Consider the following 17,820-nt stretch of genomic DNA (forward strand, 5'->3'; position numbering starts at 1 on the left):
GACTCAGTGGGCCTGTTTGTGGCTGCCATTCAGCCTTGTTGACTCAGTGGGCCTGTTTGTGGCTGCCATTCAGCCTTGTTGACTGAGTGGGCCTGTTTGTGGCTGCCATTCAGCTTTGTTGACTCAGTGGGCCTGTTTGTGGCTGCCATTCAGCCTTGTTGACTCAGTGGGCCTGTTTGTGGCTGCCATTCAGCCTTGTTGACTCAGTGGGCCTGTTTGTGGCTGCCATTCAGCCTTGTTGACTGAGTGGGCCTGTTTGTGGCTGCCATTCAGCCTTGTTGACTCAGTGGGCCTGTTTGTGGCTGCCATTCAGCCTTGTTGACTCAGTGGGCCTGTTTGTGGCTGCCATTCAGCTTTGTTGACTCAGTGGGCCTGTTTGTGGCTGCCATTCAGCTTTGTTGACTCAGTGGGCCTGTTTGTGGCTGCCATTCAGCCTTGTTGACTCAGTGGGCCTGTTTGTGGCTGCCATTCAGCCTTGTTGACTCAGTGGGCCTGTTTGTGGCTGCCATTCAGCCTTGTTGACTTGATGTTGGTTGAGAACGACAGGGTGTTGTCCAGGATCACGCCAAGGTTCTTAGCGCTCTGGGAGGAGGACACAATGGAGTTGTCAACCGTGATGGCGAGATCATGGAACGGGCAGTCCTTCCCCGGGAGGAAGAGCAGCTCCGTCTTGCCGAGGTTCAGCTTGAGGTGGTGATCCGTCATCCACACTGATATGTCTGCCAGACATGCAGAGATGCGATTCGCCACCTGGTCATCAGAAGGGGGAAAGGAGAAGATTAATTGTGTGTCGTCTGCATAGCAATGATAGGAGAGACCATGTGAGGTTATGACAGATCCAAGTGACTTGGTGTATAGCGAGAATAGCAGAGGGCCTAGAACAGAGCCCTGGGGGACACCAGTGGTGAGAGCGCGTGGCGAGGAGACAGATTCTCGCCACGCCACCTGGTAGGAGCGACCTGTCAGGTAGGGCGCAATCCAAGCGTGGGCCGCACCGGAGATGCCCAACTTGGAGAGGGTGGAGAGGAGGATCTGATGGTTCACAGTATCGAAGGCAGCCGATAGGTCTAGAAGGATGAGAGCAGAGGAGAGAGAGTTAGCTTTAGCAGTGCGGAGCGCCTCCGTGATACAGAGAAGAGCAGTCTCAGTTGAATGACTAGTCTTGAAACCTGACTGATTTGGATCAAGAAGGTCATTCTGAGAGAGATAGCGGGAGAGCTGGCCAAGGACGGCACGTTCAAGAGTTTTGGAGAGAAAAGAAAGAAGGGATACTGGTCTGTAGTTGTTGACATCGGAGGGATCGAGTGTAGGTTTTTTCAGAAGGGGTGCAACTCTCGCTCTCTTGAAGACGGAAGGGACGTAGCCAGCGGTCAGGGATGAGTTGATGAGCGAGGTGAGGTAAGGGAGAAGGTCTCCGGAAATGGTCTGGAGAAGAGAGGAGGGGATAGGGTCAAGCGGGCAGGTTGTTGGGCGGCCGGCCGTCACAAGAAGTGAGATTTCATCTGGAGAGAGAGGGGAGAAAGAGGTCAGAGCACAGGGTAGGGCAGTGTGAGCAGAACCAGCGGTGTCGTTTGACTTAGCAAACGAGGATCGGATGTCGTCGACCTTCTTTTCAAAATGGTTGACGAAGTCATCTGCAGAGAGGGAGGGGGGGAGGAGGATTCAGGAGGGAGGAGAAGGTGGCAAAGAGCTTCCTAGGGTTAGAGGCAGATGCTTGGAATTTAGAGTGGTAGAAAATGGCTTTAGCAGCAGAGACAGAGGAGGAAAATGTAGAGAGGAGGGAGTGAAAGGATGCCAGGTCCGCAGGGAGGCGAGTTTTCCTCCATTTCCGCTCGGCTGCCCGGAGCTCTGTTCTGTGAGCTCGCAATGAGTCGTCGAGCCACGGAGCGGGAGGGGAGGACCGAGCCGGCCTGGAGGATAGGGGACATAGAGAGTCAAAGGATGCAGAAAGGGAAGAGAGGAGGGTTGAGGAGGCAGAATCAGGAGATAGGTTGGAGAAGGTATGAGCAGAGGGAAGAGATGATAGGATGGAAGAGGAGAGAGTAGCGGGGGAGAGAGAGCGAAGGTTGGGACGGCGCGATACCATCCGAGTAGGGGCAGTATGGGAAGTGTTGGATGAGAGCGAGAGGGAAAAGGATACAAGGTAGTGGTCGGAGACTTGGAGGGGAGTTGCAATAAGGTTAGTGGAAGAACAGCATCTAGTAAAGATGAGGTCGAGCGTATTGCCTGCCTTGTGAGTAGGGGGGGAAGGTGAGAGGGTGAGGTCAAAAGAGGAGAGGAGTGGAAAGAAGGAGGCAGAGAGGAATGAGTCAAAGGTAGACGTGGGGAGGTTAAAGTCGCCCAGGACTGTGAGAGGTGAGCCGTCCTCAGGAAAGGAGCTTATCAAGGCATCAAGCTCATTGATGAACTCTCCGAGGGAACCTGGAGGGCGATAAATGATAAGGATGTTAAGCTTGAAAGGGCTGGTAACTGTGACAGCATGGAATTCAAAGGAGGCGATAGACAGATGGGTAAGGGGAGAAAGAGAGAATGACCACTTGGGAGAGATGAGGATCCCGGTGCCACCACCCCGCTGACCAGAAGCTCTCGGGGTGTGCGAGAACACGTGGGCGGACGAAGAGAGAGCAGTAGGAGTAGCAGTGTTATCTGTGGTGATCCATGTTTCCATCAGTGCCAAGAAGTCGAGGGACTGGAGGGAGGCATAGGCTGAGATGAACTCTGCCTTGTTGGCCGCAGATCGGCAGTTCCAGAGGCTACAGGAGACCTGGAACTCCACGTGGGTCGTGCGCGCTGGGACCACCAGATTAGGGTGGCCGCGGCCACGCGGTGTGGAGCGTTTGTATGGTCTGTGCAGAGAGGAGAGAACAGGGATAGATAGACACATAGTTGACAGGCTACAGAAGAGGCTACGCTAATGCAAAGGAGATTGGAATGACAAGTGGACTACACGTCTCAATGTTCAGAAAGTTAAGCTTACGTAGCAAGAATCTTATTGACTAAAATGATTGAAATGATACAGTACTGCTGGAGTAGGCTAGCTGGCAGTGGCTGCGTTGTTGACTTTGTAGGCTAGCTGGCAGTGGCTGCGATGTTGACACTACACTAATCAAGTCGTTCCGTCGAGTGTAATAGTTTCTACAGTGCTGCTATTCGGGGGCTAGCTGGCTAGCTAGCAGTGTTGATTGCGTTACGTTACGTTAAAAGAACGACAATAGCTGGCTAGCTAACCTAGAAAATCGCTCTAGACTACACAATTGTCTTAGATACAAAGACGGCTATGTAGCTAGCTAGCTACGATCAAACAAATCAAACCGTTGTACTGTAATGAAGTGAAATGAAAATGTGATACTACCTGTGGAGCGAAGCGGAAGTTAGTTGAAGTTCTATTCGGTAGAGGTTGGCTAGCTGTTGGCTAGCTAGCTAGCAGCATCTCCTACGTTAAGGACGACAAATAGCTGGCTAGCTAACCTCGGTAAATTAAGATAATCACTCTAAGTCTACACACTCTAAACTACACAATTATCTTGGATACGAAGACAGCAAAGACAACTATGTAGCTAGCTAACACTTCACTAATCGAGTCGTTCAGTTGAGTGTAATAGTTTCTACAGTGCTGGTGGACAGTGGACGTTAGCTAGCTGCTTAGCTAGCTGCTGGGCAGATAGCAGTGTAGACTACGTTAGGACGACAAAATACGATAATTACGCAATTATCTTTGATACAAAGACGGCTATGTAGCTAGCTAAGAAGAAATTGCTAAGATTAGACAAATCAAACCGTTGTACTATAATGAAATGTAATGAAAAATGTAATGAAAAGTTATACTACCTGCGGACCGAAGTGTAGATGCGACCGCTCGCTCCAACCCGGAACCGGGTTGTAGTGTGTGTGTTTGTTGCGCTGGAAGGTGTGTGCTACGTGCACTACTTGTATGTATATCTTATTGACGATATTATCTTATTTCCATAATAATATTATCTTATATTAGATTGTCTTATATATTATAGGCAATTCTTGGTTTTGTGGTATATGTTGGTTAAACTATCCCCAATTCATTGGAATTGCAACCCTCTGCATGCACAGTACATTCTTCCATCACATGGACAGCTGATTCTCAAGATCTTGCACACTAATGAGATGCTATTTCTTATTTTATCTTTATTTAACTAGGCAAGTCAGTTAAGAACAAATTCTTATTTTCAATGACGGCCTGGAAACAGTGGGTTAACTGCCTGTTCAGGGGCAGAACAACAGATTTGTACCTCATCAGCTGGGGGGTTTGAACTTACAACCTTCCGGTTACTAGTCCAATGCTCTAACCACTAGGCTACCCTGCCGCTATTGAGCCCTCAGTACAACACTGTCTGAGCCAAGGACTACATGCTTCCTGGTAAGTTATGATTACAATACTGGGTGGGGGAATATTTTTTATATGACATATATGACATTTGTTTGTTATCTAGTAAATAGTAGCCTACAGCAAAGTGTGTTTAAATCATTTCTAACATGTTAACAATTTCTGCTAGTTCATTTTTGCTACCATGTGGGTTTTAGCTAGCTTCAGCCTGCTAACTGAGGAGTGTTAATTCACCTGTTTCCATGCATATTTAATTTTAAAACATTTATCTTAAAAAGGAGTTGTTTAATCTAACTGCTTAACTATTTATCTGTACATGTAATTGTATTTGTTGTTTTGTTTTACTCATTTTTTCTCATCTTTACAGGAAAATGCCACGGGCACTATCTGATGTGTGGAGACATTTCACTGCAGCTAACGTAGAAGGAAAAGCTGTGTACAATTGCAAATACTGTGCCAAATCATATGTGAAGAATGCAACAAAGATGCAGAATCATCTGGCCAAGTGCATAAAGTTCCCTCAGCGCTCACGACAAGTAACCTCTGACAAAAGTCCCTCTACTTCTTATCCGAGGTGTAAATGATGAATCAGACAGCTTATCGATGGCAACCGCACATGGTCCTCCTTCCAATAGAAATTGGTCCTCCAATTTCTATTGGAAGGATTTTATAATTTGTAATGATGTCTACTTATGATGAGGTAAAAGGTTCATAATTCTGTCTCCATACGATGTGATAAATATATCCAATGCAAAAAAACATTGACACTTAAATGCTTTTAATATATTAATTTGCATATATTCCCGTTAATTCCCATATATTCCCGTTAATTCCCATATATTCCCGTTAATTCCCACGGAGAGTTTCCACCTCTGAATATTCTCCAAAATGTGCAACCCTAGTCATGCTTAAGAACAGCACTTAGCCGTGGTATATTGGCCATATACCCCACCTCCACAGGCCTTATGGCTTAAATATAGTATTACGTTATATTGTATTATCTTGTATATTATTGAGGGTAATCTGCTCCTGCTGTATATCTGGTCCACTGGGCTGGCCATTCTGCCTGTCTGTCTGCCTGTCTGTCGGGTGTAACATAAATGAATGAACCTCGTGTTAAGCCCTCTGACTAACACCTTCTATTTCATAACACCCCTGTCTGCTACTCTGCTGTATGCTTGAACTATATCTGGCTAAAAACACTGGATGAATGGAGATAATAGATAAAGACAAACAGAGAGAGATAATAGAGAGATAATAACTGTACAGTTGAAATCGGAGATTTACATACACCTTAGCCAAATACATTTAAACACAGCTTTTCCACAATTCCTGACATTTAATCCCAGTAAAAAATTCCCTGTCTTAGGTCAGTTAGGATCACCACTTTATTTTAAGAATGTGAAATGTCAGAATAATAGTAAGAGAGAATGATTTATTTCAGCTTTTATTTCTTTCATCACATTCCCAGTGGGTCAGAAATCTCCATACACTCATTTAGTATTTGGTAGCATTGCCTTTAACTTGTTTAACTTGGGTCAAACGTTTCGGGTAGCCTTCCACAAGCTTCCCAGAATAAGTTGGGTGAATTTTGGCCCATTCCTCCTGACAGAGCTGGTGTAACTGAGTCAGGTTTGTAGGCCTCCTTGCTCGCACATGCTGTTTCAGTTCTGCCCACAAATGTTCTATAGGATTGAGGTCAGGGCTTTGTGATGGCCACTTCAATACCTTGACTTTGTTGTCCTTAAGCCATTTTGCCACAACTTTGGAAGTGTGCTTGGGGTTATTGTCCATTTGGAAGACCCATTTGCAACCAAGCTTTAACTTCCTGACTGATGTCTTGAGATGTTGCTTCAATATATCCACATAATTTTCCTACCTCATGATGCAATCAATTTTTTTTTCTGAGGTCTTGGCTGATTCCTTTTGATTTTCCCATGATGTCAAGCAAAGAAGCACTGAGTTTGAAAGTAGGCCTTGAAATACATCCACAGGTGCACCTCCAATTGACTCAAAAGTTGTCAATTAGCCTTTCAGAAGTTTCTTAAGCCATGACATCATATTTAAAGGCACAGTCAACTTAGTGTACGTAAACTTCTGACCCACTGGAATTGTGATACAGTGAATTATAAGTGAAGTAATCTGTCTGTAAACAAATGTTGGATTTTTTTTTGTGTCATGCACAAAGTAGATGTCCTAACCGACTTGCCAAAACTATAGTTTGTTAACAAGAAATTAGTGGAATGGTTGAAAAATGACTCCAACCTAAGTGTATGTAAACTTCCGACTTCAACTGTACATTATTTTACATTTGTAATGTCTTTATTCTTTTGGAACTTCTGTGAGTGTAATGTTTACTGTTCATCTTTATTAGAGAGAGAGAGAGAGAGAGAGAGAGAGAGAGAGAGAGAGAAACAAACAAACAAACAAACAAAAGAGTGTGTGCTACCAACAATGTGCTACCATCCCAATGCAAATAAAGATCCCTTTCAATGAGCTCAGGATGGTCTCTCTCTTCCTGTCATGTGTCTGTTATCACTCCTCCTTCCTGTTGCTGAGACATCTAACATCATCCACATTGAATGGTTTCGCATGCACTAGCTCCATGCTACACACTTTACGTTGAGTTGAGTTTATTTTTATTTTTACAGGGACAGTGCACATTAATCAACGTTTCAGTAAAAGTGTCGGTTTTAGCCAGCCGGCTAATTTTCAACCGCAGTCCCTGGGCAGGTTATTAAAAACAATTACAATATAGACAATAGCAACATAGAACAAGCAAGACATAGCAACATAGGACAAGCAAGACGTAGCATACAGACAGAGCAACATAGAGCAAAAAGCAGCAAGACAAAATTCATAAAAGCAACAAAGTGTTTCCACACCTCACAAGCTACAGACAACAGACAACATGGAAAGCGGCAACACACAGCTAGGGACCATGTTCACAAATCTGATTGACCTTTAGCCATGTCTTCAAGCATTTTGTGAAAGTTTGATATGTGGTGCAGTTATGTGTGTCTGATGGCAGTGTATTCCAGACATGGGAAGCTCTCACAGAGAATGCAGATTTACTAAAGGTGCTTTTCCTTAGGGGAACTATACAGTCACCTCTCATGGCAGACCTTGTGGATCTGCTGCCATATGTCTGGGTTTTCTGTTTAACAAAAATATTGAGTGGAGGGGGAGCCAGGCCATTAAGGATCTTGAATACAAGACATGCGTCGGTGTATTGCACAAGATTTTCCCAACTCAAGAGCTCATGCTTTCTAAGGATGTGACAATGATGATGGCTATTGGGCTTCCTATCAAGCACTTTGAGAGCCTGTTTGTAGACAGACTGAATAGGTTTTAATGTTGTACAGCAAGCTTGGGCCCAACTAGTCAAGCAGTATGTTAAGTGGGGGAGTATCATAGAGTTGAAGTACAGTTTTGCTACCTCTGTAGTCAAACAATTTCGTATAAATCGGAAATTAGCTAGGTTGAATTTAGTTATTTGAATTACCTTTTTCACATGCTTTTTAAAAGAGAGGTTGGAATCAAGTATGATGCCAAGGTACTTAAAATCGGATACCACCTGGAGCTTCTCCCCTGACACATAGACATCTGGCTCAGTAGCATCTGTTGCCCTCTTTGTGAAGAACATGCAAACAGTTTTTTTCTGAGTTCTTGTGCAGCTTGTTGTTTGCTCTTTGCATGCACATATATCACTGTATCATCTGCATACATTTGAACTTCAGACCCAGTACAGACAGAAGGCAGATCATTAATGTACAGGCTGAACAGGAGGGGCCCCAGTATTGACCCTTGGGGCACGCCCACATCATAGCTACGATAGGGCGACAGCTCATTGCTCACTCTGACACACTGAGTTCTGCCTTCAAGGTATGATTTCATCCATCTCAAGGCATCAGGGGAAAAGTTGAACTTTGACAATTTTGTGATGAGAATCTCATGGTTAACATTATCAAAAGCCTTCCTTAGGTCCAGAAACACAGCCCCAACAGCACCCCCTTTGTCCATCTTGGACTTCACATTTTCCAGAAGAAAGCAGTTGGCCGTTTCTGTGGAGTGTTTCGCTCTGAAGCCAAACTGCATGGAGTGTAATGTGAAGGGGCTGTTGTTGAGGTGGGCAATCAGTTGTTCTGCTACACACTTTTCAACAACCTTTGACACCACAGGTAGTATACTAATGGGCCTGTAGTTACTCACGTCAGCAGGGTCGCCTGATTTAAAGATGGCCGTTATTATGGCCGACTTCCATACCCTTGGAAACACACCGAGACCAATAGATGTGTTGGTGACCTTAGTAATGGGGCCAATGAGTGACTCTTTGTAGTTTTTAAGAAAGGTAGAGTCCATCCCAAACACATCTTTGGCTTTAGAGTTCTTTAGTGAGCTAATCACCTTGTTCACCTTTGACTCAGAAACCTCCCTTATGATGAAGACAGGTTGAGTGTCATTCACTAGCACTGAGCCCAAGAAACCGGTGGAGGGGTTCTGTGTCAGTACCCTGACAGAGTCAATAAAGTAGGAATTGAAGGCTATTGCTATTTCGACTGCATCCTGTGTTAGATTGTTATTCACCATGATTTCTAGTCTTTTTGCAGTGTTACTATGGTCTTTCCCTGTTAACTTTTTTAGATTATCCCATATCAATTTAGAATTTCCCTTTGCTTCACCAATTATGTTAATAAAAAAGTTTGCCTTGGCCTGTGATTTCTTTCATCACCTTATTTCTCAACATGGTAAACCTACGTCTGTCATGCTCTAATTTAGATTTTAGGGCTATTTTTAGAGCATAATCTCATTCTTTCATCAATTTCCAGATTTCTCCATTTAGCCAAGGAAGAGTGCTCTTTTGGCCAGGTTTGGATTTGATTTTCTTTAGGAAGCCATTTATTGTAGTCTGGATTGTGGATAGAAAAACCTGACTATCAGCTTCCACGTCTGTATAGGACAAGAGATCATTCCAGTTTATTCCCTTAATTGCTTTTTCAAAGTAGTTTAATTCACTCTTAGGTATTCTGAGTTGATCCGGCTTTCTAACAGTAGAGAGGTTAAACCTGCTCTTAGACAGCTTTCTGGCTATAAGTGTCAGATTATGATCAGACAGCCCAGTAACCATATTGAATGATTTAGTCACTCTCTCTGGTTTATTACTGAACACCAAATCAATCTGTGTTTTAGAGCAACAAGTCACCCTGGTTGGCCCTTTAACTAGCTGTGTAAGGTCAAAGGTATTAGTGATCCGTTTGAGGGTTTTCCTACAACACTTGTCTTCATAATTAATGTTAAAATCTCCCATTAAGATGACCTCTTTCCCAAAATCACATTCCCTAAGCATGGTATTAAACTGATCAAAAACACACTTTTGGTGGAAGGTGGCCTATACATTCCAATGAGGGTAAAAGACATTTGGGGAGACAGTGTAACGTTCAGGCCAATACATTCTAGTTCATTATCACATGACCACTCAATTTGTTTACATCGGATATGTTCTTTAATGTAAATCATCACACCCCCTCCTCTTCCTTCAATCCTGTCTCTCCTGAAAACATTGTAGCCAGGCACAATCAAAGCAGCATATGGAGAGTGTTTATGGAGCCATGTCTCTGAGAGGCAGAGAAAGTCAAGGTTGGAGTCTGTGAGTAGATGTTGAATTTGATCACTTTTTGGAATGACACTACGAATGTTCAAGTGCCCCCCTAGTAGTCCCTTGGGCTTAGCTCGTGGGTCCCAGATGACTCGAGAGTGATTGACACACTGAAAAAAGTTAAATTTTCTGTGTTTTCTGACGGCTGGGTTTAGGCCGTTTTGTTTAGTTTTGATTAGGGGCAGTTCGGTAGCGCAATTAACAATCCCTCCTGCCTGCACTGGATGCGGGGAACTAATTAAAATAGCTTGCGTACCAGAAGCAGAGTCAGGGATCGCATATAGCGACTCTGGTATGTTTGAAGAGTCAAAATCATTCATGAACTAGCTCCATGCTACACTCTTTACATTCATGAACTAGCTCCATGCTACACTCTTTGCATTCATGAACTAGCTCCATGCTACACTCTTCACATTCATGAACTAGCTCCATGCTACACTCTTTACGTTCATGAACTAGCTCCATGCTACACTCTTTGCATTCATGAACTAGCTCCATGCTACACTCTTTGCATTCATGAACTAGCTCCATGCTACACACTTTACATTCATGAACTAGCTCCATGCTACACTCTTTACATTCATGAACTAGCTCCATGCTACACTCTTTACATTCATGAACTAGCTCCATGCTACACACTTTACATTCATGAACTAGCTCCATGCTACACTCTTTACGTTCATTTAGCATCTTTATCCCCCCCGGGGTACGTTTGTGGTAAGTATTGCATATTACATATTTAAATGTATTTTGGAATGATACACTTTGTTGAAAGACAATATCATTATAGTAAAATTATGATTTAGTTTTTGTTCATGTTTATGTTGAACGATCTTACCCAAATAGACTCCATTTTGTTTTATCATAATTGTCTGTTAGTGCGGAATGTGGTAAACTTTTCTCAGCAGCCTATACATTTTAATTTCCCTTCCCTTTATATTAAAGTGGGCTGTTCCTATTAGATCCATGGTGGGGACTGAATGTTTGTGGCCAGGTTGTGGTCAGGTTGTGGTCAGTGTGTGGTCAGTGTGTGGTCAGGTTGTGGTCAGTGTGTGGTCAGTGTGTGGTCAGGTTGTGGTCAGTGTGTGGTCAGTGTGTGGTCAGTGTGCGGTCCAGTTGTGGTCAGTGTGTGGTCAGTGTGTGGTCAGTGTGTGGTCAGGGTATGGTCAGTATGTGGTTAGTGTGTAGTCAGGTTGTGGTCAGTGTGTGGTCAGTGTGTGGTCAGTGTGTGGTCAGGTTGTGGTCAGTGTGTGGTCAGGTTGTGTTCAGGTTGTGGTCAGTGTGTGGTCCGGTTGTGGTCAGTGTGTGGTCAGTGTGTGGTCAGGTTGTGGTCAGTGTGTGGTCCGGTTGTGGTCAGTGTGTGGTCAGTGTGTGGTCAGGTTGTTGTCAGGTTGTGGTCAGTGTGTAGTCAGGTTGTGATCAGTGTGTAGTCAGGTTGTGGTCAGTGTGTGGTCAGTGTGTGGTCAGGTTGTGGTCAGTGTGTGGTCAGGTTGTAGTCAAGTTGTGGTCAGGTTGTGGTCAGGTTGTGGTCAGTGTGTAGTCATGTTGTGGTCAGGTTGTGGTCAGTGTGTGGTCAGTGTGTGGTCAGTGTGTGGTCAGGTTGTGGTCAGGTTGTGGTCAGTGTGTGGTCAGGTTGTGGTCAGTGTGTGGTCAGGTTGGTTTCAGGTTGTGGTCAGTGTGTGGTCAGGGTATGGTCAGTGTGTGGTCAGGTTGTGGTCAGGTTGTAGTCAGGTTGTGGTCAGGTTGTGGTCAGTGTGAAGTCAGGTTGTGGTCAGGTTGTGGTCAGGTTGTAGTCAGGTTGTGGTCAGGTTGTGGTCAGGTTGTGGTCAGGTTGTGGTCAGGTTGTAGTCAGGTTGTGGTCAGGTTGTGGTCAGGTTGTGGTCAGGTTGTAGTCAGGTTGTGGTCAGGTTGTGGTCAGTGTGTAGTCAGGTTGTGGTCAGGTTGTGGTCAGGTTGTGGTCAGGTTGTGGTCAGTGTGTGGTCAGTGTGTAGTCAGGTTGTGGTCAGGTTGTGGTCAGTGTGTAGTCAGGTTGTGGTCAGGTTGTGGTCAGTGTGTAGTCAGGTTGTGGTCAGTGTGTGGTCAGTGTGTGGTCAGGTTGTGGTCAGGTTGTGGTCAGTGTGTAGTCAGGTTGTGGTCAGGTTGTGGTCAGTGTGTAGTCAGGTTGTGGTCAGGTTGTGGTCAGTGTGTAGTCAGGTTGTGGTCAGGTTGTGGTCAGTGTGTAGTCAGGTTGTGGTCAGGTTGTGGTCAGTGTGTAGTCAGGTTGTGGTCGGGTTGTGGTCAGGTTGTGGTCAGGTTGTGGTCAGGTTGTGGTCAGTGTGTAGTCAGGTTGTGGTCAGGTTGTGGTCAGTGTGTAGTCAGGTTGTGGTCAGGTTGTGGTCAGTGTGTAGTCAGGTTGTGGTCAGGTTGTGGTCAGTGTGTAGTCAGGTTGTGGTCGGGTTGTGGTCAGGTTGTGGTCAGGTTGTGGTCAGGTTGTGGTCAGTGTGTAGTCAGGTTGTGGTCAGGTTGTGGTCAGTGTGTAGTCAGGTTGTGGTCAGGTTGTGGTCAGGTTGTGGTCAGTGTGTGGTCAGGTTGTGGTCAGGTTGTGGTCAGTGTGTGGTCAGGTTGTGGTCAGGTTGTGGTCAGGTTGTGGTCAGTGTGTGGTCAGGTTGTGGTCAGTGTGTGGTCAGGTTGTGGTCAGGTTGTGGTCAGTGTGTAGTCAGGTTGTGGTCAGGTTGTGGTCAGTGTGTGGTCAGGTTGTGGTCAGTGTGTGGTCAGGTTGTGGTCAGTGTGTAGTCAGGTTGTGGTCAGGTTGTGGTCAGTGTGTAGTCAGGTTGTGGTCAGTGTGTAGTCAGGTTGTGGTCAGGTTGTGGTCAGTGTGAAGTCAGGTTGTGGTCAGGTTGTGGTCAGGTTGTGGTCAGGTTGTGGTCAGGTTGTAGTCAGGTTGTGGTCAGGTTGTGGTCAGTGTGTAGTCAGGTTGTGGTCAGGTTGTGGTCAGTGTGTAGTCAGGTTGTGGTCAGTGTGTAGTCAGGTTGTGGTCAGTGTGTAGTCAGGTTGTGGTCAGTGTGTAGTCAGGTTGTGGTCAGGTTGTTTTTTTTCCTTCTCCTCCACTGAAGAGATCATCATCTGTTTCATCCTTTAAAATGTGTTCAGTCAGGACAAAGCAGGTCGCCAGAGAGGAAGCTGGGAAATTCAAGTGTCGGTATCGGTGGCGTCTCCTCGTCGCTGATTCAGGAGGTCAGTAACCCCGCCCCCACACCCAACCCCACCCCCACCCCCACACCCAACACCTCTATTTGCATTGTGTTCCCCCCCACCCCCCAACTCCTCTTTTACGCTGCTGCTACTCTCTGTTTATTATATATGCATATTCACTTTAACTATACATTAATGTACATGCTACCTCACTTGGCCCGACCAGCCAGTGCTCCCACACATTGGCTAACTGGGCTATCTGCATTGTGTCTCGCCACCCCCCTCTTTTACACTACTGCTACTCTCTGTTCATCATATATGCATAGTCACTTTAACTATATCTACATGTACATACTACTTCAATCAGCCTGACTAACTGGTGTCTGTATGTAGCCTCTCTACTGTATACAGCCTCTCTACTGTATATAGCCTCTCTACTGTATATAGCCTCTCTACTGTATATAGCCTCTCTACTGTTATAGCCTCCCTACTGTATATAGCCTCTCTACTGTATATAGCCTCTCTACTGTTATAGCCTCCCTACTGTATATAGCCTCCCTACTGTATATAGCCTCTCTACTGTATATAGACTCCCTACTGTATATAGCCTCTCTACTGTATATAGCCTCTCTACTGTATATAGCCTCTCCACTTTTATAGCCTCTCTACTGTATATAGCCTCTCTACTGTATATAGCCTCTCTACTGTATATAGCCTCCCTACTGTATATAGAATCTCTACTGTATATAGACTCCCTACTGTATATAGCCTCTCTACTGTATATAGCCTCTCTACTGTATATAGCCTCCCTACTGTATATAGAATCTCTACTGTATATAGACTCCCTACTGTATATAGCCTCTCTACTGTATATAGCCTCTCTACTGTATATAGCCTCCCTACTGTATATAGAATCTCTACTGTATATAGACTCCCTACTGTATATAGCCTCTCTACTGTATATAGCCTCTCTACTGTATATAGCCTCTCTACTGTATATAGCCTCTCTACTGTATATAGCCTCCCTACTGTATATAGAATCTCTACTGTATATAGACTCCCTACTGTATATAGCCTCTCTACTGTATATAGCCTCTCTACTGTATATAGCCTCCCTACTGTATATAGAATCTCTACTGTATATAGCCTCTCTACTGTATATAACCTCTCTACTGTATATAGCCTCTACTGTATATAGCCTCTCTACTGTATATAGCCTCTCTACTGTATATAGCCTCTCTACTGTATATAGCCTCTCTACTGTATATAGCCTCTCTACTGTATATCACCTCTCTACTGTATATAGCCTCTCTACTGTATATAGCCTCTCTACTGTATATAGCCTCTCTACTGTATATAGCCTCTCTACTGTATATAGCCTCTCTACTGTATATAACCTCTCTACTGTATATAGCCTCTCTACTGTATATAGCCTCTCTACTGTATATAGCCTCTCTACTGTATATAGCCTCTCTACTGTATATAACCTCTCTACTGTATATAGCCTCTCTACTGTATATAGCCTCTCTACTGTATATAGCCTCTCTACTGTATATAGCCTCTCTACTGTATATAACCTCTCTACTGTATATAGCCTGTCTGTTTACTGTTGTGTTATTTCTTTACCTACCTATTGTTCACCTAACACCTTTTTTGCACCATTGGTTAGAGCCTGTAAATCAGCATTTCACTGTTGTATGTAGTGCACGTGACAAATAAAGTTTGATTTGATTTGAAGACCTAGTGGCCAGGACTCCTCTGTAGCCAATCTTCAGTTACTGCCCCACTAAAACTCCTTAGCGATCTTTATCAGCCCACATGAGACCATTCTCCCTAAATAAAGACTAATGATGATTTTTTCCCCCTCATAGCCTATTAGCTCTCTTTCCTGACAAATGTCCTGTTGGCCGTAGTAGGAGCCACACTCGCTTTTGAGGAGAGGATAACGAATTATGGGGGATGAAAAATCTATATTAGCCCCTATGGAAGAAAAATGCAGAAGCCAATGGAAGCCGATATCATTCTGGAGGGAAGGAGGGAGTCAGCACTTAAAACAATGGTCAACAGTGGTCCTGTCTTAAAACAATGGTCAACAGTGGTCCTGTCTTTAAAAAATGGTCAACAGTCGTCCTGTCTTAAAACAATGGTCAACAGTGGTCTTGTCTTAAAACAATGGTCAACAGTGGTCCTGTCTTAAAACAATGGTCAACAGTGGTCTTGTCTTTAAACAATGGTCAACAGTGGTCCTGTCTTAAAACAATGGTCAACAGTGGTCCTGTCTTAAAAAAATGGTCAACAGTGGTCCTGTCTTTAAAAAATGGTCAACAGTCGTCCTGTCTTAAAACAATGGTCAACAGTGGTCTTGTCTTTAAACAATGGTCAACAGTGGTCCTGTCTTTAAACAATGTTCAACAGTGGTCTTGTCTTAAAACAATGGTCAACAGTGGTCTTTTCTTAAAACAATGGTCAACAGTGGTCTTGTTTTTAGCAACAAGCAATAGCCAAGTGGCCCAGGAAAGGGGGTCGGACTCACTCACTCTCTCTCTGTCTCTCTCTAACTAATATATATTTATAACAGATAACTAAGGAAATGAGGCTCCTCATGGTCCTCCGACCGGCTGCACAGTTCAGTGACCAGAACTATTTGCATAGCACCTTCACATCTAGATCTTTACATGTGATCTTCACTAGTGGGGCGGCAGGGTAGCCTAGTAGTTAGAGTGTTGGACTAGTAACCAGAAGGTTGCAAGTTCAAATCCCCGAGCTGACAAGGTACAAATCTGTCATTCTGCCCCTGAACAGGCAGAACCCACTGTTCCTAGGCCGTCATTGAAAATAAGAATTTGATCTTAACTGACTTTCCTAGTTAAATAAATAAATAAACTAATGTAGCCTAGGAGTGATTTCAATTCCTTTGACTGAGCAGAAGCATTCATTAATACATCACGCCCATTCCTGTTGTAAATGAATGATGATTTTGTCATTGTTAAATGATGCCCACCCCAAGTTTGTGTGTTTAAGAATGTCAGCCTGGCAAATAGGACTCTGATGAATGGGTACTGTGAAGTCTTAACAGGAACTTGCTCTGTTTCTGTTTGGGACTGACCCACATACCCTGGCCCTCCCTGTGTTTGACACTACTTACTGCTCTGATTACTGCTCCCCGGCTGTGTCCCAAATGGCTCCCTATTCCCTATACTGTAGAGTACACTCCTTTTGATCAGGGCCCATAAGGCTGTGGTCTAAAGTAGTGTAGCGAATAGGGTGCCATGTGGGACACAGAACCTGGATTCCTCAGTTGGTCAGAGGGATCACACTAACCCTGATATGATTTGAATGAGGTGAAAATAAATGAGTGGTAGGCTGTGTAGGCTGATATGGCCTCAGGGCAGCTTGGCAGTTTGCCAATAGTATTAATCCTACAGCCTGTAAAATCCCATAATGATGTGATGTTCATGGTGACACTGCCTGCCACACTACTAGCCACATTGCTAAGCTAGGCTAGCGTCAGGTGATACTGCTAACCACACTGCTAGGCGAGGCTAAGACTAGCGTCAGGCGATACTGCTAACCACACTGCTAGCCACACTTCTAGGCGAGGCTAAGACTAGCGTCAGGTGATACTGCTAACCACACTACTAGCCACACTGCTAAGCTAGGCTAGCGTCAGGTGATACTGCTAACCACACTGCTCGCCACACTGCTAGGCGAGGCTAAGACTAGCGTCAGGCGATACTGCTAACCACACTGCAAACGACCGTCAGGTGATATTATTGTGACCCTGGTGGCACAAAATCAAACGTCTGACTGCTTGGAGATGCTTGGGGATATGGTCAATATGGGTGACTGTGTTGTGGGGGTTTCAGGGAAAAGGTGTACATTTGTCCTCCATCATCTAGGATGTGACAATTGTAAATAAAATCTCTCAATTTCTGCCCATTTTTTTGCGCGGTCTTTCAGACCTTCTCATACAGCTGCAACTGTAAATGCATTTGTAAATCAAGACCTTTCTTGAGTTGGGCTCTGGGATGGTGCATCTGTTGTGAATGGGAGTTTATGGTTGTGTGGGGTGAAGGGTTGAGTGTGTGTGTGTGTGTGTATCCCACAACTGTTGCGAAGGAGTAAAAAATGTTAGGGACAATATAGGATGATCCACAGCTACAGTGCCTTGCTAGAATGTTAGAATGGCCAAGTCAAAGTCCAGACCTGAATCCAATCGAGAATCTGTGGAAAGAACTGAAAACTGCTGTTCACAAATGCTCTCCATCCAACCTCACTGAGCTCGAACTGTTTTGCAAGGAGGAATGGGAAAAAGTTTCAGTCCAGGGCTGGATGACATACCAGTGGAAGTATACAGAACCTTTTTTGATATACTCAGAGAACCATTATTAGCATGTTTTAACCACTCCTATATAAACGGTAGATTATCAGACACGCAACAAGAAGGTCTGATTTCATTATTACTGAAACAGGATCCAAGTGGTAAATATAAAGATCCAGTCCATTTAAAAAATTGGAGGCCTCTTACACTTCAGTGTTGTGATGCAAAAATCCAAGCAAAATGCTTGGAGCATAGAATTAAAAAAGTATTGTCAGATATTATTCATCCTAATCAGACAGGATGATACATTGGAGA

General features: G+C 44.4%; 1 protein-coding gene across 4 annotated transcripts in view; it reads left to right on the plus strand.

Moving 5' to 3' along the window:
* LOC135508019 (AT-rich interactive domain-containing protein 3A-like) overlaps positions 1–17,820 on the plus strand; it is a 193,320-nt gene that overhangs the window by 35,359 nt on the left and 140,141 nt on the right. For 2 of the 4 annotated variants that reach the window (XM_064927941.1, XM_064928019.1), the window contains exon 3: positions 13,143–13,226. The exons of the other annotated variants lie outside the window; for them this stretch is intronic. In XM_064927941.1, coding sequence (XP_064784013.1) covers positions 13,143–13,226 — 84 coding nt within the window. The remainder of the gene's footprint in view (positions 1–13,142; positions 13,227–17,820) is intronic. 4 annotated transcript variants of the gene reach the window in all.

This window comes from Oncorhynchus masou, chromosome 1, assembly GCF_036934945.1.
Source record: "Oncorhynchus masou masou isolate Uvic2021 chromosome 1, UVic_Omas_1.1, whole genome shotgun sequence".
Classification (NCBI taxonomy): domain Eukaryota; kingdom Metazoa; phylum Chordata; class Actinopteri; order Salmoniformes; family Salmonidae; genus Oncorhynchus; species Oncorhynchus masou.